The sequence below is a fragment of the Cetorhinus maximus genome, unplaced genomic scaffold (genome assembly GCF_964194155.1).
Source record: "Cetorhinus maximus unplaced genomic scaffold, sCetMax3.hap1.1 HAP1_SCAFFOLD_1767, whole genome shotgun sequence".
Classification (NCBI taxonomy): domain Eukaryota; kingdom Metazoa; phylum Chordata; class Chondrichthyes; order Lamniformes; family Cetorhinidae; genus Cetorhinus; species Cetorhinus maximus.
Genome location: NW_027597707.1, coordinates 8,429 through 31,328, shown reverse-complemented (window position 1 = coordinate 31,328; position 22,900 = coordinate 8,429). Strand labels below are relative to the sequence as shown.

The following is a 22,900-nucleotide window of genomic DNA, read 5'->3' as shown; positions in this document are numbered from 1 at the left end:
GGAGGAGCCTGTTCCTGGGCCTGACCGAGGGGACAATCAACAGGGTCCAGGCAGAGGGCAGCCCGAGGGGGGACTGCCTGCCCCCCTTCTACTGCATGTATGGTGGTGGCCGGGTGGCCCTGGAGGGAGAGCACGTGGTGTCCACTGGCACGCTAGGGGCCTCCCGCGATCGGGGGGTGCCGCGGGCGGCCGGGGTGCATCATCACCCCGGAAATGACGTTGTGGTTTAATTTTCTAACCTTCCTTCCACGCTTAAGTTTTAGTTACAGTGGCCCCACCAGCCCTCCCCCCACCACCAGGGGCTGTCACCCCCACTCCCCTCCTGGTTTGTTTAATTTGTTGATTTTGTCTCTCCAAAAGAGCCTAGAGAAGATCTGAGCTGACACCGTGTGTGTGTGTGTGTGTGTGTGTGTGTGTATATATCAGGAAAATCCTGTAAGTGCTGAGATGTTTTAAAGTACTGCACATAAATCTTCTGGAGGTTTGTCATCTCTGCACTGTCCAGAGATGAATCTAAGAGGTACAGAAAGCAGCGAGTAACAACTGGCAGAATGTTGGAGGTTCCCCTTTATGCAGTTTTGGTCGTCTGCTCTTCAGGGCACGTGAGTCATCTATTGTGACGGGAGTGTCATTTCTGAAGGAGGTCTGGACATTTCATTCTATTTTTGTACCAGGACTAACTGTTCCTGCAGTTGCTTCTTGCACAACAGATAGACAACTGCTTCCAACGCTCTGCCGGGTTAATATCACCGCCCAGAGTGCAGTCGCTGGGCCTCATTCTGGTTTGGACTGTATCTCGTACTTGCGCGTCTGCCTGTACTTTGACAGTGGGTCTGTCTTTCTGCTGGAACAGAGAGTTTGTGATGCTGGTCCCACATCCCGAGCAGAATCTGGGTAGGAGTTAACCACCAGCAATAAAGTTCACCCTGTCCCCCTGCATCTCCCACCCAACCTCCCCCAACACTCACCTCCCCCTCCCGGACACCACACACCCAACCTTCCCCCCCCACCCCCACCCCCGCGCACAGTGGGGAGTTGACCTCGCGATGGACCTGACACCGAGCACACAGGACAACAAGGGGCTCGAGCGAAGGAGCGAGCTCCAACGGAGAGAGGGAACGACGGAGCAGCTGGCAGACCTCCCCCTGGCATTGCTCGGATGGAGCACCGGATCTGCGACCGAGCTGTTTTATTCCGCTGCTCAGGACCCGGGTAACAATGGCTTTCAGGCCCATTCTGAGGGCAGTTTCAGGCCGATCATCTCCCCCGCCTCTGCGGACAGGGACAGGGTTTGCACTTTCCTAGCGCCTAGTTCAGGAACTCAGGATGTCCCAAAGTGATTTCCAGCTGATGTATCATCACTTTTGGATGTGTGAGCGCTGTTGTAACATAGAGAACGTGGCAGCCAATTTATGCACAGCAAGCTCCCACAGGCAGCAATGTGGTCATGGCCTGATCATCTGTTTTAGTGGGTTGGTTGCAAAGGAGGCCATTCAGCCCCTTGAGCCTGTTCTATCAACCATGGCATTGCTCCCGGTGAATATGATGGAGCACCTGTGGCATTGCTCCCGGTGAGTTTGATGGAGCACCTGTGGCATTGCTCCAGGTGAGTTTGATGGAGCACCTGTGGCATTGCTCCGGGTGAGTTTTACAAAGCCCCTGGGGGTCTCCCCGTCACCCAGTGCCTGCTCTCTGTGCTGGGACCCTCCTTGGGTGGGGGGGGGTGGGGAGCTCCTGGGGCCTGAGGGGGCAGGCGGACAAGCTCCTGGCCGCCCTGGACAGCCAGCTCTGCGGCCCGGTGACCTCCCGGCGACCAGCAGGGCCTGAGGAACCGCGAGGGGACCCTCGGCTGCTTGGCCCTCCTGGCCCGCGAGTGGCCCCAGCCTGGGGTCCAGTTCATCCTCGGCAGTTTGGCCACCACCGGCGGGCGCCAGCGGGCGGTGAACCTCACGGCCTTGGCAAGGATCGTCGACACCGCCCCCTCGGAGCTGCGGGGCAAGAAAGGCCAGATCGTGGCCGCCCTCAAGGTGGCCCTTCCAGACGACAGTGACGCGGTCAAGGAGGCCGTCCTCAGGACCATCGGCAGCCTGGCCAGCCACGGTTACCTGGAGTTGACCAGCAGACACTTCTTAGGTGGAACGCACTCTGTTTATTTATAAAGGTACTCAGCAGTTACACTTGGAGCTTTCAACTCAAACCCTATCTCCACACTTCTGACTACTAGCTCCAGACGGCTGACTGCAGAGGGGGCCCGCGCTGCTCCTCTATTGGTTACACGTGGTCTTCCTCCATAACACCCTCCTTAAAGGTGTACTACACACTACAGAGAACCACAATGACCACAGGGTTATTAACAGGGCCCCTGTCACCTTCAATGATTCGTGTACATGGACACACCCAGGCCCCTCAGCTCCTGGTTAAAATCAGATCCAACACCATCCCGTTGAAGGGCGGGGCAGGCTCGAGGGGCCGAGTGGCCTGTACTCCTGCCCCTAATTCGTACGTTGGGATGTAGAATTGTCCCCTTTATTGCACATTGTCCCTCCGCGTTCTTCCTACTAAAGTCAATCCACGTTTGAATTGTTCCTGAGACTCCAACATCCTGTGGGTTCATCCTGTCTGCCCGCGAGGGGGGGAGGTGGGGGTTTTGGGGGGGGTAGCAGGGAGCGGGGGGGGCTGGTGTTAGAGTGGGTGGGGGGAGAGTGGAGGTGTCTGTCAATGTTACCCCTAAATTGCCCCACCTCCCGAGCCCAGAATGAGACGAGGGGCCCTCTGTGCGGAGAGGGGAACCGATAGAGCGCCTCCTGCTGGCCAGCTGCTGCTGCACCAACAAACCCAACCCCCACCCCCACCCCAACCCCCAACCCCACCCCCACCTCACCCCCACCCCCCACCCCCACCCCCACCCCCACCTCACCCACAACCCCCCACCCCCACCCTCACACTAACCCCCACCACCAGCCCCTCCCCCACCTCACCCCCACCCCCCACCCCCACCCCCACCCCCACCTCACCCCCACACCCCACCCCCACCCCCACCCCCTCCCCCACCCCCACGCCCAACCCCACCCCCACCCCCATCCCCCACACCCACCCCCACCCCCATTCCCCCACCCACACCCACCCCCACCTCACCCCCACCCTAACCCCCATCCCCACCCCCAACTCCACACTAACCCCACCCACACCCCCCACCCCCACCCTCACACCCACCCCCACCCCCACCCCAAACCCCACGCCCAACCCCACCTCGTACCCTCCCCCACTCCCAACCCCTCCACCACCCCCACCCCCAACACCACTCCCAACCTAACCTCGTAACCTCCCCCTCCCCCATCCCCATCCCACACCCACCTCAACCCATACCCCCAGCTCCCACCCCCACCCCCACCCCCTCCCCCACCTCACCCACCCCACCCCCACCACCACCCCCAACCCCACCTCACTCCCCACCCCGGCCCCTGCAGAGAAACAACTGGACCTGCACACCCCTCCCCCCCAGAGAGGAGTTGACCTCACAATGGGCCTGGCACTGGTCACACACAACAGCCGTGGGCTGAGTGAGTTGGGGGGGGGTCTAACATAGAGGGAGCGACAGGGCAGCTGGCAGACCACCACTGGCATTGCTCGGACGGTGCGCCGACCAGGGAGGGAGCCCGTATTGTTCCACTGCTCAGGACCCAGGTAAACAGTGGCTCTCAGGCCCCATCCTGAGGCCGACCGTCCCGCCCCCTCCGCAAATTTCCCTCGCACCGTTCGCCACCTCCGGGACCCGCAAAGCGACTTAGAGCCGGCCAATCCCCTTCCGGGGTGTAGTCGCCGTTATAGCGTCGGAAACAATCCGCGCACAGCAAGCTCCCACAAACAGCAGCGTGGGAATGGCCAGGTCATCTGCTCCAGCGGAGTGGGTGAAGGAGGAGGCCACTCAGCCCCACAAGCCACATCCGACAACAAACCAGATCCTGTGGCATTGCTCCCACCGATCTGATTGTGCACCCTTGGCAACACTCCTGGTCAATTCGAGTGCACCCCTGTGGCATTTCACCCCGTGAATTTCATGGTGCGCCAGTGGCATTGCTCCAGTAGATTTTGCGGTGCGCCAGGGGCATTGCTCCCAAGGAGATGGATTGTTCACCTGTGTCATTGCTCCCAGTGGGTTTTGCGGTGCGCCAGTGATTTTGCTCCCAGTGGGTTTCGCGGTGCGCAAGTGGCATTGCTCCCACAGGGTTGCGCGGTGCGCCAGTGGCATTGCTCGCAGTGGGTTTCGGGGTGAGCCAGTGGCATTGCTCCCAGTGGGTTTCGTGCTGAGCCAGTGGCATTGCTACCAGTGGGTTTCGCGGTGCGCCGGTGGCATTGCTCCCGGTAAGATGGATTGCGCGGTGTTCAGGTTTTCTCTCCGCCGGCAGTAACGATGAATTCTCCAATTCCAGGTGGAGGCGCCAGATGACAGAATGGATGCCGACTGCGCCCAGCTGTACCTCGGGGCCCTGATCGCTGCAGCTTCGGACACCGACGGGGCCGTCCGGCGTCAGGTGGTGGAGTCGCTGCGCGCTTTGGGACTGCTGCACCCGGGGCTGGTCCTCAGCTCCTGCCACGCCTCCCTGAGTGGCGGCTGGGCCCGGCTGGATGATGGGCACCGCCCGGCCCTCCTGCGGATCATGGCGCTGGTCGCGGGCGAGTCGGCCGAGCGGATCGAGCGGCCGCTGGCGCGGGAGGTCATTGTGGCAGCGGCCGCGGCCTCCACGGACGAGGCCGGACCCCTGGATCAAGAGGCGGCCAGCGAGCTCCTGGTGGCCCTGGGGCGGGGCTTTGCCGCGGAGGTGTTGGACCAGCTGTTGGGGAAGGTCAAGCCGGGCGTCTTCCCTCACCCCATGGTCATCAGGACCCTGGTGGAACTCTCTGGAACCAACGTGGAGGGCATGGTGCCACGCCTTCCGCTGGTCCTCACGACGCTGCAAGCAGCCTTTGGCCTAGTGAAAGCGAAGAGCCACGTTTGTGTCCTCGCTTCAGCCTTGGGCCTCTTCAGCAAGAGCATCCTCCAATACTTCAGGCATTCGGAAAAGGCCCCAGACCCCGCCCTGAGCGACAAGGACGCCCTGGCCCGGACCATCTACACGCTCTACAAGAACCACCTCTCCAAGTGGCTGCAGGAGAAAGACGCCAAGGTCAGGGCGGCCATCTTGGAGGCCCTGGGTCACATGGTGCCGCTGCTCCCCCGTGATAGGCTGGAGGAGGAGCTGCCCGGGCTGGTGCCCCAGCTCCTCTCCCTGTACGGGAAGCAGCCCGGGGGCCTGCCCGTCACCCAGTGCCTGCTCTCCGTGCTGGGGGCCTCCGTGGGTGGGGGTTTGGGGAGCTCCTGTGGCCTGAGGGGGCAGGCGGACAAGCTCCTGGCCGCCCTGCACGGCCAACTCTGCGGCCCGGTGACCCCCGGCGACCTGCAGGGCCTGAGGAACCGCGAGGGGACCCTGGGCTGCTTGGCCCTCCTGGCCCGCGAGTGGCCCCAGCCTGTGGTCCAGTTCATCCTCGGCAAGTTGGCCACCACCGGCGGGCGCCAGCGGGTGGCGAACCTCACGGCCTTGGCCAGGATCGTCAACACCGCCCCCTCGGAGCTGCGGGGCAAGAGAGGTCAAGATCGTGGCCGCCCTCAAGGTGGCCCTGACGGACGACAGCGAGGCGGTCAAGGGGGCCGTCCTCAGGACCATCGGCAGCCTGGCCAGCCACGGTTACCTGGAGTCGCCGGAGGCCACAGCTCTGGTGGATTACACCGTCGGTCTCTGCGCCGTTCCGGAGGAGGGGGAGGTGACGGGGAGGGCCCAGGGCCCCCGCGAGGGGGACGGGGAGATCCCAGGCGAGGGCTTGAGGCCGATGGCGGAGGCCCTGCTGGAGCAGATCGCCGACGCCGAGGGCACGACCGGCCTCGTGTGGCCGGCGCTGCTGCGGTTCCTCACCCCGGTGCCCTACACCCGGGCTTTGCCCGTCGTGTGCCGGTGCCTGGAGAAACTGGTCGGGCGCCAGCGGGAATCCGGAACGTTCAGTCCCCACCAGGGCACCACGCCAGGGCTCCCCGACCCTCAGGCTCTCCTGGCCCGTCTGCTGACCCTCTCCTCAGACCCTGGTCAGGCCCCAGGAAGGGGCCCGGCCACCCTGACTCTACTCCTGGCCCTCGGGCCTACCATCCACCCCTGGGTCGAGGGCCTGTGGGAGGAGGAGATCCCGGAGCTCGCCCGGGCCCTGGGAGGGTCTGCGGAGAGCGGGATGGTCCGGGAACACCGGGAGGAGAGGCTGCTGCTCTTCCTGTCCCGGAGCTTGGAGGAGATCGGGGAGGAGAGATGGAGCCTGCGGCTGGTCGACCGGATGATGCAGCAAGGGAGACAACTGGCCGGCTGTCCCCGGGAGAGGGGTTTCCTGTTCCAGTGCAGGGGCCTGGTGTTGAAGCAGACCGGGAGCGAGGAGGTGGTGAGGGCCCAGCTCCGGGAGATGCTGCGGAGCGCCCAATACCAGCAGGCCCTGGAGCGGGAGGGCCTGGCCCTCGGGATCGGCCTCTGCGCTGACCGCCACCTGGACGATGCCCTCGGGCAGCTGGAGGACTTCGCCAGGCCCCACCTGTCCCAGAAGGCCGCCACGTTCCTCAAACTGGTGAAGGGGAGGCCGGGCGGCGAGGAGGCCGAGGCGGTCAGGAGCGGGATCCTCCTGTGCTACGGGCGGGTGGCGCAGTGGGCGCCCGCCGAGCGGCTCCGGCCGGAGTTCGGGGCCGACGTCCTGGGCCTGGTGCTCCTCCTCTACCAGGGCGGCGCCCCGGAGTCGAAGGGCAAGCCGAGGGGTCAGGCCCTCAAGCTGAGCCTGACCCAGGCCGTGACCCTGACGGCTCGAGCCGTCCTGGACAAGGGGCCGCGGCTCTCGCGCCGCTGCCCCGCCAAGGGGGAGCTGCTGAGCTGCCTGGAGGAGATGGCGGGGTCCGAGCCGGGAGACCCGTCCGGACACTCCCTCCGCTGCTCCGCCCTGACCGCCTGCGGCCTCCTGGTGCAGCTGGAGCCCGAGTCCGGCGGGGACCTGACCTCCCGGCTGCTGAGGAGCTGCGCGGGCGGCGTGATCGGCACGGAGGGAGGCTCCGGCGGGGAGGAGGACCAGGCCCAGCGGCGGGGCCTAGCGAGGGAGGCCTCGGCGGCCCTGCAAGGCCTCCTGCGGCAGGTCCTGCTCCGGGACCTCTCCCCGAGGGGGCTCCAGGCCGTCTTCCGCACCCTGGAAGGCTGGACCGTGTCGGGGAGGGCCCACGAGCGGGAGAGGGCCTTGGAGCTGACCGCCGGGCTGCTGGCCTTCTTCCTGGAGAGCCTCGGCCCGCGGCCGGCGGTCAGCCATTGCGGCCTGGAGGCCATGGTGGGCCGGCTGGTCCCCCGCTGCGCTGACACCTCTCCGGCCGTTCGCCGCCTGGCCCTCGACTGCCTGTGCGCCCTCTTCTCCATCCAGCGGCGCTACCAGGGGTTCCCGGCGGAGGGGAGGGACGGCTCGGTGGAGCGGCTGAAGGCGCTGGGGGGGAGCAGGTCCGCGGGCAAGGAGGGGGCCAACCCTCGCCAGGCCTGCCGGGAGGTGGCCAGGGCTGTCTCGGAGCGCACGCCGGCCTGCCGGCTGCGGGACCTCCTCGCCGCCCTGTTCGAGGGTCTGACCGACCCCCAGCCTGGCTGCGCCATCGCCGCGGGCGCCGCCATCCATGCCGTCCTGGCCCGGCGGGGGCCGGAGCTGCGGGTCCAGGCCCCGGGGCTGCTGCAGGACCTCTGCGCCCGGCTGCGGGGGGTCGGCCACCAGGGGGCGAGGCTGGCCGCGGCCCCCAGCCTGGCCGCCCTGGCCCGGCACCACCCGGCCGACGCCATCGCCGCCCTCCTCGCCAGCGGCCCCGACCCCTGCCGGCCGGAGGGGGCCCTGGTGTGGAGGTCGCTGGGCGGGCGGGCGGCCGAGCTGCTGCTGGCCGAGCTGGGCGGCCCCGGCGGTCCGGCCGCCGCCCGCGCCCTGAGCGCCATCCTGTCCCACCCCGGGGACGGCCCGGCCCTCGACGACCTCTACCCCCGGCTGCTCGGCACCCTGCTGGTCCCCCGCTCCGGCGCTGGCCCCGACCCCCAGCGCCTCCCGGCCAAAGGGAACCCGAGGGAGCCGATGCCCCAAAACCTCAACCTCGGCCCCTACTCGGTCGCCGCGCTGAAGGCGCTACTGAGCCGGGGGTCAGGGGCCGCGGTGGTGGCCTCGCTCGAGGAGGCGGGAGGATGGCAGATGATGGAGGATCCCGGCACCTACCCCCACGGGGTTGCCCTGCTGGCCGAAGCGATGGTCAGCCAGGGCAGCCCTCACCTGGACGGCCTGGTGGAGTACCTCGCCGCCGCGCCCACCCTTCACCAGAGCCAACCGGCCGCGGTGGCCGCTTTCTTCGGCCGGCTGGTCAAGCACCACGCGGCCTTTGACCTGCGGCACATGGACATCCTGGTGAGCGGCCTGCTCTGGGCCTTGCTTGACCGCTCCCCCGCCACCCGCCTCCTGGCGGTGAAGGGCTTGGGCGACGTGGCCCTGACCGACCCCGCCAGGGTCCGGAGGTACTCCGCCAAGCTCCTGGCCGCCCTCCTGGCGGGGGCGGAGGAGGTGGACGGGCCGCGCCAGGAGGTCGCCCTGGAGGTCCTCGCTGGCCTCTCGAGGGTCTTGGCTCAGCTGGAAGAGGACGACGTCCGGGGCCTCCTGGTCAACTTGTGCCTGGGGATCCGGCCCTTCTTTGAAGAGGGGAGTGACCGGGTGCGAGCCTCCGCCCTCTCCCTCTTCGGGGCCCTGTCCAAGTTTGCAGTCGGCCAGTCGGAGCCGGTCTTGGTGGAGCAGGTCCACTCCGTCCTGGTCCACTTGCTGCTGTACCTCAACCAGAGCAGCCCGGAGGTCCGCCAGGCCTCTGGACGCGTGTTGGCCTCGGTGACGCCTCTCGTGGGCTCGGACGACCTGTGCGTGACCTTTCAGAGCCAACTCCCACAGGGCCGCAGCCCATGCTACTGGGCCTTTCTGAGCAAGCTGACCAGGAGCATTGCCTGGGATCTGCCCGACTACATCCAAACCTACCTCAGCAGCAGCCTCCACTTCTGCAGCAACCCATCCCCGGAGGTCCGGGCAAACGCCATCATCTTCACGGGGCATCTCCTGAAGAACATGCCCAAGGATAACAGCCAGCTTTGGGGTGATGAGGATGACCATGTCCACCAAGCCATCGCGTTGATGATACGCGACCCGGCAGCAAGTGTCCGAATGACAACAGCCAAAACTCTCAGCCTTTTCTCTTAGTTTTCCTGCCAGGCCAGTGCAGATGGGATTGGATCCCCTCAACAAAGAGTCTGTCACCCGGAGAGAAACCTTTCAGTACAACTGAAATGGAATAACAGGATAGGTTGTCCACCCATTGACTAAACCATCTCTCCATTGACTAAACCATCTCTCCATTCCTTACTCACACACACACACTCACATAAACACACTCATACACACATTCACTCACCCTCACACATACACACACACTCACATAAACAGACTCATACACACATTCACTCACAGACACACTCTCTCTCACACACACACTCACGTGAACACACTCACACAAACACATACACGCACACAAACACACACACACTCACTCACATAGACGCTCACTCACACACACGCTCACTCACACACACGCTCACAAACACTCACATACACATTCACTCACACAAACACACACTCCCACACAAGCACTCACACAAACACACTAACTTAAACACAAACACACCCACTCACACACGCACTCACAAACACGCCTACACAAACACTCACACAAACTCTCACTCACACAAACACACTCACATAAACACAAACGCACTCACTCACTCACACACATACTCACACACACACACTCACTCACTCACACAAACACACTTACTCACACAAACACACATAAACTCAAACACACTCACACACATACACACTCACACACAAACACACCCACTCACACACACACCCACACAAACACTCACACAAACACACCCACTCACACAAACACACTCACATAAACACAAACACATTCACTTACTCACACACACACACGCTCACTCACTCACACAAACACACTCATTCACACAAACACACACCCACGTACTCACTCATACAAACACACTCACACACAAAAACATACTCACCCACAGTCACATAAACACAAACACACTCACACACAAACACACTCACATAAACGCAAACGCACTCACTCACTCACACACACACTCACACACACTCACTCACAGAAACAAACACTCACACACAGTCACATAAACACACACAATCACTCACTCACACACACAGACACACACTCATACACACACACTCACATAAACACAAACACTCACTCACTCACATACACAGACACACACTCACTCACTTACACAAACACATTCACTCACACAAACAAACACTCAAACACAGTCACGTAAACACACACACTCACACAAACGCACTCACACAGTCACATAAACACACACACACACTCGCACACACATACACTCACTTACACACACACACACTCACACACTCACTCATACAAACACACTCACACACAGTCACATAAACACACACACACACTCACACACAATCACACACAAACACACTCACCCACACAAACACACTCACCCACACACTCAGACACACGCTCACTCATGCAAACATAGTCACTTACACAAACACACAATCACCCACAGTCACATAAACACAAGCATACACACACACACACTCATTTAAACACAAACGCACTCACTCACACACACTCTCTCACACACACACTCACTCACTCACACAAACAGACTCACTCACACAAACACTCACACACAGTCACATAAACACACACACACACTCACACACACATACACACACACACACACACATACACTCACTCACACAAACACACACTCACATAGTCACATAAACACACACACACTCACACACACAAACACAGTCACTCAAACAAACTCACACACAGTCACATAAACACACACACACACACACACACACACTGACACAGTCACATAAACACACACACACACACACAAACACAGTCACTCAAACAAACACTCACACACAGTCACATAAACACACACACACACTCACTCACACAAACACACACTGACACAGTCACATAAAGGCTCTCACACACACACTCACACAAGCACACTCACTCACACAAACACACACACACAGTCACACACACAGTCACATAAACACACACACACACACACACACACAGTCACATAAAGACACACACACACACACACTCATACAAGCACACTCACTCACACAAACACACTCACACACACACTCACTCACACAAACTCACTCACACACACACTCACACAAACACACACACTCACACAAATACACTCACACACACAAACACACGCACTCACACAGACACACTCGCATAAACACACACAGTCACATAAACACACACACACTCACTCACACAAACACAGTCACTCACACAAACACTCACACACAGTCACATAAACACACACACACACTCACACACATACACACACACACACTCACTCACACAAACACACACTCACACAGTCACATAATGACTCACACACACACACTCACACAAGCACACTCACTCACCCAAACACACACACACAGTCACATAAAGACACACACACACACACTCACACAAGCACACTCACTCACACAAACACACTCACACACACACTCACTCACACAAACTCACTCACACACACACTCACACAAACACACACTCTCACACAAATACACTCACACACACACACGCACTCACACAGACACACTCGCATAAACACACACACAGTCACATAAACACACACACTCACTCACACAAACACAGTCACTCACACAAACACTCACACACAGTCACATAAACACACACACACACTCACACACATACACACACACACACTCACTCACACAAACACACACTCACACAGTCACATAATGACTCACACACACACTCACACAAGCACACTCACTCACCCAAACACACACACACAGTCACATAAAGACACACACACACTCACACAAGCACACTCACTCACACAAACACTCACACACACACTCACTCACACAAACTCACTCACACACACACTCACACAAACACACACACTCACACAGATACACTCACACACACACACACACACTCACACACACACTCGCATAAACACAAACACATTCACATAAACACAAACACACTCACTATGAACATTAAAGATTCTGGGACATATTTGAAGCCACATGAGAATAAATTCTATTTTTTTCCAATTTTCCTTTGCTTGAGTTTATTTCTAGAACATTCTTGCCCCTTTTCCACACTAACAGATCGGGTATTCAGATTGCAAATTTCCCCCATCTCAGGACTGGGAAACTGATGAAAATTCCGGGGTTTTCCGTATATCATAATTCGGCATTCCTGGGTATCCTGTGACCTCAAAACCATTAGATTGTGGCCTGAAGTGGGCTTGTTCCAATATCACATATCATCAAAAAGGGAATCACTGAAGGTGCCAACCATATCTAACAGGACTAGAAAATGCCACTGAGTGACATTCATGCCACACGAGTGCCAGGCAATGGCTGCCTCAACAACAGAACTTCTAAACACCTCCCTTTGACATTCAACATCAGTTACCATCACCCAATGGCTCAGCATCAACACCCTGGGGGTTACCATTGAGCAGAAACTGAACTGGACCCAGCCATATAAACACCGTGGCTACAGGAACAGGTCAGGGGCTGGAAATTCAATCTTTGTTGACAGACTGCGTTAGTGGCCAGGCTTTCGCAACCTATCGGGTCAATGTTTTCAAGATATGAAGGGGACCCAGACAGGGTGGAGAGAGAGAAACTATTCCCTTGTCCCACCCCCAAATCCTAACTAAATTGAACTCGGAGAGGTCAGGAGTCATGCTCACCAACCCAGGGTTCCTTGACAGTTCGAAATCCAGCCAGGTAAGCCGGTTGCAGTTTTGGGGTACGCTCTTTGTGTCCTCTGGGGCCTGTCGTCCCCACGTGGTCCTGGTCTGTGGAATCTGCGAAGGTTCTTCAGTTGGGTGGAGGGCGCGGTTGTGGGTGGTCGATCTTCGTGGGGGGCGCGGTTGTGGGTGGTCGATCTTCGTGGAGGACGTGGTTGTGGGTGGTCGATCTTCATGGGGGGCGCGGTTGTGGGTGGTCGATCTTCATGGAGGGCTGTGGTTGTGGGTGGTCGATCTTCGTGTGGCGCTGTGGTTGTGGGTGGTCGATCTTCGTGGAGGGCGCGGTTGTGGGTGGTCGATCTTCGTGGAGGGCGCGGTTGTGGGTGGTCGATCTTTGTGGAGGATGCGGTTGCGGCCTTGTTGTCTTCGGTTGAGCCTGCCACCCCGTGCCCCTCACCGTGATGTTGTCTGCGGGCCTGAAAACCTCCAGATCTCCTCCCTCCGCTTGGCTCAGCTCCCTCTCCCTGCTTAAACTCCGCTTCCACCGCTCCAAAACTGCTCACCCTCCTCCCCTTCACAACGAGTGGCCCAGTTATACTGTTTTTCGAATTTCTTATCTCAATCCAAATCAAGGTTAGTTCTTTGCCCGATTTTGGTGGGCTTCTTCAGGTGATTGTTGTCTCGTTGTTTTTAATGGGCTCACATGATGTTTATCGTTGTCTTCCTCCCCCCGTAACTAGTCTTGAACTGAAAGCCATTGGAGATGTGGAGTATTGATAGGTTTGCATAATTGCATTGATTGTGCCTTCCTGCCTTAGTAGCGATTATTTATGCAAGATTTTGATGGGTTTTAGTTTCATGTAAGATGAAATCTTTCTCTGGGTTGATTGTATTAAAGGGAAGAATGCGTAATCTGTCTCCTCTCGTTGTCTGCTTTCAGGCAACAATCCACACTGCACTCAACAACCGGGGTCGAGTTCTGGTCATAAACCAGCTGATCGCCGCCATGTTGTGGTATCGGCTGGTCACTTTGACCCCTACCCTGGACTTTGTCATGAAAATCCAGAGAACGCTAGTCGACTTCTTCTGGGACAAAAGATTGCACTGGGTCGCTGCTGAGGTTCTGAGTCTCCCGCTTAGGGAGGGCGGTCAGGCGCTGGTGTGTCTACGCACACAGGTGGCGACTTTCCGCCTTCAGACCCTGCAGCGATACATTTGCGTCGAGCCTCCTCCGAGATGGTGTGCCCTGGCGACGTATTTCTTCCGCCAGGTGCACGGCCTTAATTATGAGGTGCAGCTTCTGTTTATAGAGCAGAGGGGCCTCGGTGGCTCCTTGCAGGCATTGCCTGTCTTTTACCAGGACCTGATCAAAGTCTGGAACATGGTCGCCTCGCGACGCAGCTCTCCCCCGTCAGGAGTAGCGGCTATCGTCAGAGAGCCGCTGCTCAGGAATCCGCCCCTCCGTCCCATTCAGTGGCTGGCGGAGAGGAGGGCTGTGGCTGCCAGGGTGACCAGGATCAGGGACGTGCTGGGTGGCGGAGGACTGGGCTGGATGCTCCCGCAGGAGTTGGCGAGTCTGTGAGTGTCCAGGTCGCAGCCGATGCCATCCAAGACCTAAGGACGGTCGTGCTCGGACCCGATGTAATTTTAGGTCTCGAGGTGGCCCAGGAGCGCGGTGGTCTTCCTGCTGAGCGTTCCCCTGTTCGGACGGAATTCCACATTGACCCCAAGCCCCGAACCCTCCCTCGGGTGGCGGTGCCCCGCAATAACATGAGCCGCCTCGGGGACATGCCCTCCGTGCCATTTGGCACGGTGCGGAGGGGTTTTCTGTACGGACTGCTGCTGCACACCTTCCATTATCTCGCCCTGGTCCGCTGCCCGGACACGCCCTGGCGTGCCTTGTTGCCGTCCAGCGGTGGAGGCCCCCGATGGGAGGTCCTCTACGGAGGTGTCCTCCCGCTTTCTATCGGGGACCTGGGTTGGAGGGTGTTGCATGCAACAGTCCCCTACAATAGGAGAATGTGTAGGTTCACGGACTCCCGGGACACCTGCCCTTTTTTGCGGTCTTGTGCATTCCGTGGACCACGTTTATATAGGGTGTGATAGGCTGCACTCCCTTTTTAGTTATTTAAAAAACCTTCTGTTGCTGTTTTGTTTGCATTTCAGTCCCACGCTCCTGATCTATGGACACCCGGTGCGGAGAGGGGGTCGGGAAGGAGGAGGACCTCCTCGTGAACCTGTTCCTGGGCCTGGCCAAGTCGGCCATTAACAGGTCCAGGCAGCGGGCGATCGAGGGGGGAGTCCCGCCCGATTGTTTGTCCCTCTTCCGCGGCTACGTTCGTGGCCGGGTGTCCCTGGAGAGGGAGCACGCGGTGTCTGCCGGCACTCTCGTGGCCTTCCGTGACCAGTGGGCACCGCGGGGACTGGGGTGTTTCATCGACCCCTTTAATCACATTTTGGTTTAATGTTTGTAAGTTTCCTTTAAACTTTTTCCTTGATTTTACAGCTGACCTGACTTAGGGGCTGTGCTTGATTTATCCCTTATTTTGTTTATTTAATTAATTGTTTTAACTCAAAAGAGTTGCACTCAACAAGCCCGGGCATGTCCAGTCCCGGCCTTCATGGGCCCAGCCTCCTGTCTGCTGGGTTCTACACTTAACCCAGCAGTTGGATCCTCTGACATAAAAGACCAAATGTCACATCCTTGTTGGTGATATGAAAAATGTGGGAATTTTGAGAACCCTTCACAGATATGGTAGAGGTGAGATCCTTTGATGGAGCTTGAGATCGGCCTAAGTACCTTCCAAGCTGGTGCTGGCACCACTAAAATCTTCAGATGGCATAATCTTGCTGACAGATAAAGAGGCCACCTGGCACCATCGGTCAGAACACTGAGAGCCTATTTAGTGGCCAGTGGCTGGTTCCGGAGACGTCCATCGCAAGGATCTCCCAGCGGGGAAGTGATGCCGGAGCTGGATGAGCTAACAGTGGAGGGGAGAAGGCGGCCAGAGCACAGTTAACTTTACACAAAGCCCCCAGCGTCAATGGGTTCCGGGTGAGGCCTATAAACAGGGAGGAGATGCCATCCTTCGACAGGCTTACAGATATGTTTACAGCACCTGGGGAGAAAGGGATTTTGCCTCAGGACCTTGGAGATGCAACGATTTTCCCTCCCTGCAAGGGAGAGATGTCTGACTGTTCAACCACAGAGGCATCGCCTGAATCTCCACTTCCCGTCAAACCTGAGCCCCGGTGTTTCTGTGTGGACTTGGTCCGACAATCGCTGGAGACAACCCTCCTGAGAGTCAGTGCGGGTCCATGTCCCAATAGGGGTTACCCCCTCCCAGCCCCAACCCACCCATACCCCCCAACCCCCCCACCACCCCCCCCACCTCCCCCCCCGCAACCACCCAATCCCTCCGGACCACCCAGAGACCGAAGGGGGAGGGGGGCTGCCCAGACCCTCCGAGGAGGGTCAGTCACAGCTCACGCTAGTCTGGAGATTACACATCACTCCCCCCGGGAGTCCGACCACGGCCTGGGGAGAAATGGGCAGCCTACCTGCCCCGGAGCCCTTCCCGGCGAGGGCAGTATCGCCCGGGGGGGGGGGGGGGGGGGTGGGGGCAATAAAATCCAACCCCGCCCACCTCCCCCTCCCCCCACTCTGCCTTTTTACAGCGTCGGCTGCCGTAAAGCGGTGAGGTTAAAGGTCCCGACCACTTTGAGAAGCCGGGGGGAGAAGGTGAGCGTGTGAGGTCAGTGGGTGAGGGGTCGGAGGAGAGGGAGGGGTCAGGTGGTCAGCGGGAGGGGTGTGGGTGGTACGGAGGGATTGGGTGGTTGTTGGGGGAGGGGGGGTTAGGGTGGGTTGGGGCTGGGGTGATAGTCGGGGTTGGGGGTTTAGGGGTATTCGGATGAGCGGGTGGATATTCGGGGGGGTGGGTCCGGGTAGCTGGGGGTGGGTGGGGTTTAGGGCAGTTATTTGAGGGGGTATTCGAGAGGGTGGTCGGGGATGAGCGGGTAGTCGGAGAGAAGGGGGCATTCAGGGCAGGGGTGTCATTAGGGTTGTGATGGTAGTCGGGTCGGGGGATAGTTGGGGGTGGTGGGGGCTAGTCGGGGGGTGTGGGGGGTAGTCGGGGGGTGTGGGGGGTAGTTGGAGATGAGGGGGGTAGTCAGGGGTGTGGGGGGTAGTCGGGGGGGTATTCGGGGGTAGTGGTCATACGGGGATGGTGGTAGTCGTGGATGGGGCATAGTCGGGAGGGTGGGGGTTATTCGGGGTGGTGGGGGATATTCGGGGATGGGAGTAGTCTGTGGGGGGGTAGTCGGGGGTGGGCGGTAGTCGGGGGCTGGGGGGGTAGTGGGGGTGGGGGGTAGTCGGGGAGGTGGGGGGTAGTCGGGGGGTGAGGGTAGTCGGGGGTGTGGGGGGTTGTCGGGGGTGGGGGATAGTCGGGGGGTGGGGGGTAGTCGGGGAGGTGGGGGGTAGTCGGGGGGTGGGGGGTAGTCGGGGTGGTGGGGGGTAGTCGGTGTGGGGGGTTGTCGGGGGTGGGGGGTAGTCGGGGGTGGGGAGTAGTTGGGGGGTAGGGGGTAGTCAGTGGTGGGGGGTAGTCAAGGGTGTGGGGGGTAGTCGGGGGGTGAGGGTAGTCAGGGGGTGGGAGGTAGTCGGGGGGGTGGGGGTAGTCGGGGGTGGGGGGTAGTCGGGGGTGGGGAGTAGTTGGGGGGTAGGGGGTAGTCAGTGGTGGGGGGTAGTCAAGGGTGTGGGGGGTAGTCGGGGGGTGAGGGTAGTCAGGGGGTGGGAGGTAGTCGGTGGGGTGGGGGGTAGTCGGGGGGTGAGGATAGTCGGGGGTGTCAGGGGTAGTCGGGGGGTAGCTGGGGGTGTGGGGGATAGTCGGGGTGTGGGGGGTAGTCGGGGGGGTGTGGGGTAGTCGGGGGGGTATTCGGGGGTAGGGGGCATTCGGGGATGGTGGTAGTCGGGGGTGGGGCGTAGTCGGGAGCGTGGGGTTTAGTCGGAGGGTGGGGGATATTCGGGGATAGGGGTAGTCTGTGGGGGGGTAGTTGGGGGTAGGCGGTATTCGGGGAGGTGGGGGGTAGTCGGGGAGGTGGGGGGTAGTCGGGGGTGGGGGGTAGTCGGGGAGGTGGGGGGTAGTCGGGGAGGTGGGGAGTAGTCGGGGGTGGGGGGTAGTCGGGGGGTGAGTGCAGTGGGGGGTGGGGCGTAGTCGTGGGTTGGGGCATAGTCGGGGAGGTGGGGGGTAGTCGGGGGGTAGGGGGTAGTCGGGGGTGAGGTGTAGTCGGGGAGGTGGGGGGTAGTCAGAGGTGGGGGGTATTCGAGGAGGTGGGGGGTTGTCGTGGGAGGGGTGTAGTCGGGGGTGGGGGCTAGCCGGAGGTGGGCAGTAGTCGGGGGTGGGGGGTAGTCCAAGGTGGGGGGTCGTCGGGGAGGTGGGGGGTTGTCAGGGGTGGGGGGTAGTCGAGGAGTGGATGGTAGTCGGGGGTTGAGGGTAGTCGGGGGTGTGGGGGTTAGTCGGGGGCTGGGGGGTAGTCGTGGGAGGGGTGTAGTTGGGGGTGGGGGGTAGTCAGAGGTGGGGGGTAGTCGGGGGTGGGGAGTAGTCCAAGGTGGGGGGTAGTCGGGGAGGTGGGGGGTTGTCGGGGGTGGGGGGTAGTCGGGGGTAGTCAGAGGTGGGGGGTAGTCGGGGGTGGGGAGTAGTCCAAGGTGGGGGGTTGTCGGGGGTGGGGGGTAGTCGGGGGGTGGGGGGTAGTCGGGGGTTGAGGGTAGTCGGGGGTGTGGGGGGTAGTCGGAGGTGGGGGGTAGTCGGGGGCTGGGGGGTAGTCGGGGGCTGGGGGGTAGTCGGGGGGTGGGGGGAAGTCGGGGGGTGGGGGGTTGTCGGGGGGTGAGGGTAGTCGGGGGTGTGGGGGGTAGTCGGGGGTGGAGGGTAGTCGGGGGCTGGTGGGTAGTCGGGGGCTGAGGGGTAGTCGGGGGTGGGGGGTAGTCGGGGGGTGAGGTGTAGTCGGGGGTGGGGGGTAGTCGGGGGGTGAGGTGTAGTCGGGGAGGAGGGGGGTAGTCAGAGGTGGGGGGTAGTGGAGGAGGTGAGGGGTTGTCGGGGGTGAGGGGTAGTCGGGGGGTAGTCGTGGAGGTGGTGTGTAGTCAGGGATGGGGGGTAGTTGGAGGTGGGGGGTAGTCGGGGGTGGGGTGTAGTTGGAGGGAGGGGTAGTCGGGAGGTGGGGGGGTTGTCGGGGGTGGGGGGTAGTCGTGGGTGGGGGGTAGTCGAGGAGGTGGGTGGAAGTCGGGGGTGGAGGGTAGTCGTGGGTGGGGGGTAGTCGAGGGTGGGGATTAGTCGGGGGGTGGGGGGTAGTCGGGGGTGGGGGGTAGTCGGGGGTGGGGGATAGTCAGGGTGGAGGGCGGTAGTGGGTAGTGGGGGGTAGTCGGAGAGGTGGGGGGTAGTCGGGGGTGGGGGGTAGTCGGGGAGGTGGGGGGTTGTCGGGGGTGGGGGTTAGTCAGGGGTGGGGGGTAATCGGGGAGGTGGGGGGTAGTCGAGTGTGGAGGGTAGTCGGGGGTGGGGGGAGTAGTCGGGGGGAGTGGGGTAGTTGGGGGAGAGGGGGTAGTCGCGTGTTTGGGGTAGTCGGTGGGTGTGGGGGGTAGTCAGAGGTGGGGGGTAGTCGGGGTGTGGGGGATGTGGGGTTAGTCAGGGGTTGGGGGGTATAGAGGGGTGTGGGGGGTAGTCGGGGGCTGTGGAGGTAGTCGGGGGGTGTGGGGGTAGTCGGGAGTGGGGGGTATAGAGGGGTATGGGGGGTAGTCGGGGGTTGGGGTTTGTCGGGGGATGTGGGGGTAGTCAGGAGTGGGGGGTAGTAGGGGGTGTGGGGGGTAGTCGATGGGTAGGGGGTAGTTGGAGTGTAAAGGGTAGTCGGGGGTAGGGGGTAGTTGGAGGGTAAAGGGTAGTCGGGGGTAGGGGGTAGTTGGGGGGTAAAGGGTAGTCGGGGGGTAGGGGGTAGTTGGAGGGTAAAGGGTAGTCGGGGGTAGGGGGTAGTTGGGGGTAAAGGGTAGTCGAGGGTAGGGGGTAGTTGGAGGGTAAAGGGTAGTCGGGGGGTAGGGGGTAGTTGGAGGGTAAAGGGTAGTCGGGGGGTAGGGGGTAGTTGGAGGGTAAAGGGTAGTCGGGGGGTAGGGGGTAGTTGGAGGGTAAAGGGTAGTCGGGGGGTAGGGGGTAGTTGGAGGGTAAAGGGTAGTCGGGGGGTAGGGGGTAGTTGGAGGGTAAAGGGTAGTCGGGGGGTAGGGGGTAGTTGGAGGGTAAAGGGTAGTCGGGGGGTAGGGGGTAGTTGGAGGGTAAAGGGTAGTCGGGGGTAGGGGGTAGTTGGAGGGTAAAGGGTAGTTGGGGGTGGGGGGTAGTTGGAGGGTAAAGGGTAGTCGGGGGGTGGGGGGTAGTTGGAGGGTAAAGGGTAGTCGGGGGGTAGGGGGTAGTTGGGGGTAAAGGGTAGTCGGGGGAGGGGTCAGTTACCCCAGGGTTTGAGGGGGTTTTATTCCTTCTCCCTTTTCCTGGGTAACTATCCCGAGGGGTGAATCGGACCCGCCGGAGTCTCCGATTTAATCCGGGGTCTCGGGGGGTCCAGTTCCTGGGGAATTGACCATCGGAAGTTTAAACTCCCCGGGCAATTCCCGTGCAGTCCTTGTGTGCGGACTTCTGCGGACACCCCCATCTTCCGGGCACCTTCCAGGGGTAACAGGGGGGTTACCCTCTGGGGTAACAGCCCCCTCCACCTCCCCCCCCCACCCCGGAGATCGGAAGTTCTGGGAACAGGATCTTTGTGCTGCCTCAGGTCCAGGAGCGATGCAGGGAGTCACAAATAGAGTCACCGAGTTATACAGTATAGAAACAGGCCCTTCGGCCCATCCTGTCTGTGCTGGCCATCAAGCCCCTATCTATTCTAATCCCATTTCCCAGCACTTAGCCCCTAGCCCTGGATGCTGTAGCGTTTCCAGTGCTCATCCAAATGCTTCTTAAATGTTGTGAGGGTCCCTGTCTCTACCACCCCCTCGGGCAGAGAGTTCCAGATTCCAACCACCCTCTGGGTGAAAACATTTTTCCTCCAATCCCCTCGGAACCTCCTGCCCCTTCCCTTAAATCGATGCCCCCTGGTTATTGACACCTCTGTTAAGGGGAGACGTTTCTCCCTGTCCACCCTATCTGTGCCCCTCCTATTGTTATATACCCTCTATCAGGTTCCCCCCTCAGCCTTCTCTGCTCTAAGGGAAACAACCCCAGCCTATCCAGTCTCTCTTCATAGCTGAAACACTCCAGCCCAGGGAACGTCCTGGTGAATCTCCTCTGCACCCTCTCCAGCACAATCACATCCTTCCTATAGTGTGGTGACCAGAACTGCACACAATACTCCAGCTGTGGCCTAACCAGCGTTTTGTGCAGCTCCAACATAACCTCCTCGCTTATATAGTCTATGCCTCGGCTAATAAAGGCAAGTCCCCCATCTGCCTGAACGTTGCTTCTCGTAGGTCTCAGGTGTTTGATACAGTCAATCTTGGAGGATACGAGCTCGATTGGGGTGTAGACTTCAACCTGCGATCACTGGCACACCTCAAACAAACGCAGAAAAGCTTATGGTGCCTGCAGACACTACCCCTTTCACCCACTGAGGAGACAGGGCAGTTCGGTGTAAATATTAGGGACAGATGACCTCAAGCTTGGTCAAAGAGGTTGGTTTTAAGGAGCGTCTTCAATGGAGGCGAGAGAGAGAGACGGGGGGAGGTTTAGGGAGGGAATTCCAGAGCTCAGAGTTCCACCCCCTATTAGGCAGCTGAAGGCACGGCCGCCGACGGTGAAGCGATGGGAAATCGAGGGATGGTCAAGAGGCCGGAATCAGAGGAGCGGAGAGATCTGGCAGTTCCTTTCAGTGCTTTACCGGGAGTGTCAGTCTGCATTGTGGCCTCACGTTTCTGGAGTCTCTCCGGAACCCGCGCTCTCTCTTAGAGGCGAGATTGTGACTCTGACTGAGGGACAGGGGACTTCTCGAGAATGTTAAAAACAGGAGACGACCCGGCTTGTGAGAATTACCCCCGTGTGGGTTTCAGAAAGTGCGGGGCCTGGACTGTGACGGAGGGAAGACCCGATGGCCCGGAAACTCCTGGGAAGCGTCTTGGGACGGTTCCCTACATTGTCGGGGCCGGACGGTTCGCAGAATCACCGAACTCTTACAGCGCAGAAGGAGGCCATTCAGCCTATCCTGTCTGCACCGGCCCTCTGAATGGGCAACTCGCTTAGTGCCCTTCACCCTGCCTTCTCCCCATAGCCCCCGCACCTTCTCCCTTTCCAGATCACACTCTGTTTCTCTTTTGAAAGCCTCGATGGAACCTGCCTCCTCCACACTCTCAGGCAGCACATCCCAGACCCTAACCGCTCGCTGCCTGAGAAAGTTTCTCCTCACGTCTCCATTGCTTCTTTAGCCAATGACCTTAAATCTGTGCCCTCTCGCCCTCGATCCTTCCACCAATGGGAGCAGCTTCTCCCGATCGACTCTGTCCAGACCCCTCACGGTTTTGAACGCCTCCATCAAATCTACCCTCACCCTTCCCTTCTCCAAGGAAAACAATCCCAATCCATCCAATCTATCCACGTGACTGAAGTCCCTCGTCCCTGGAACCAATCCCGTGGATCTTTTCCGCACTCTCTCTAAAGCCTTCACGTCCTTCCTAAAGTGCGGTGCCCAGAACTGGACCCGATACTCCAGCTGAGGCTCGACTGGTGTCTTGTACAAGTTCAACATCACCGCCTTGCTCTTGTACTCTGTGCCCCAATAATTAAAGCCTGGGGCCCTGGATCGTTTTGTTGGGACCTCGTCGCCAGTTTGTTGGGAGGTTATGGACCCGGGCTGCACACTCGTTGCGGGATGTCCGAGTTGGTACGAGAGACAGGGCTGACCAGCAGACACTTCTT

The 22,900-nt window shown here is 60.1% G+C and overlaps 1 protein-coding gene across 1 annotated transcript; it reads left to right on the top strand.

Moving 5' to 3' along the window:
- Positions 1-1,046: 1,046 nt before the first annotated feature.
- Positions 1,047-9,300, top strand: LOC144676634 (maestro heat-like repeat-containing protein family member 1). The gene is made up of 4 exons (XM_078537005.1): positions 1,047-1,289; positions 1,821-2,090; positions 4,431-5,526; positions 5,585-9,300. The coding sequence occupies exons 1-4, from the start codon at positions 1,047-1,049 to the stop codon at positions 9,298-9,300; spliced, it is 5,325 nt and encodes a 1,774-aa protein (XP_078393131.1).
- The last annotated feature ends 13,600 nt before the right edge of the window (positions 9,301-22,900 follow it).

Excerpts from the sequence above, each read along its gene's own strand:
- LOC144676634 (XM_078537005.1), top strand. The coding sequence starts at position 1,047 with ATGGACCTGACACCGAGCACACAGGACAACAAGGGGCTCGAGCGAAGG. Across the intron at positions 1,290-1,820 it reads CCTCTGCGGACAGGGACAGG|GGCCTGAGGAACCGCGAGGG; the intron begins GTTTGCACTTTC and ends GGCGACCAGCAG. Across the intron at positions 5,527-5,584 it reads TGTGGTCCAGTTCATCCTCG|GATCGTCAACACCGCCCCCT; the intron begins GCAAGTTGGCCA and ends GGCCTTGGCCAG.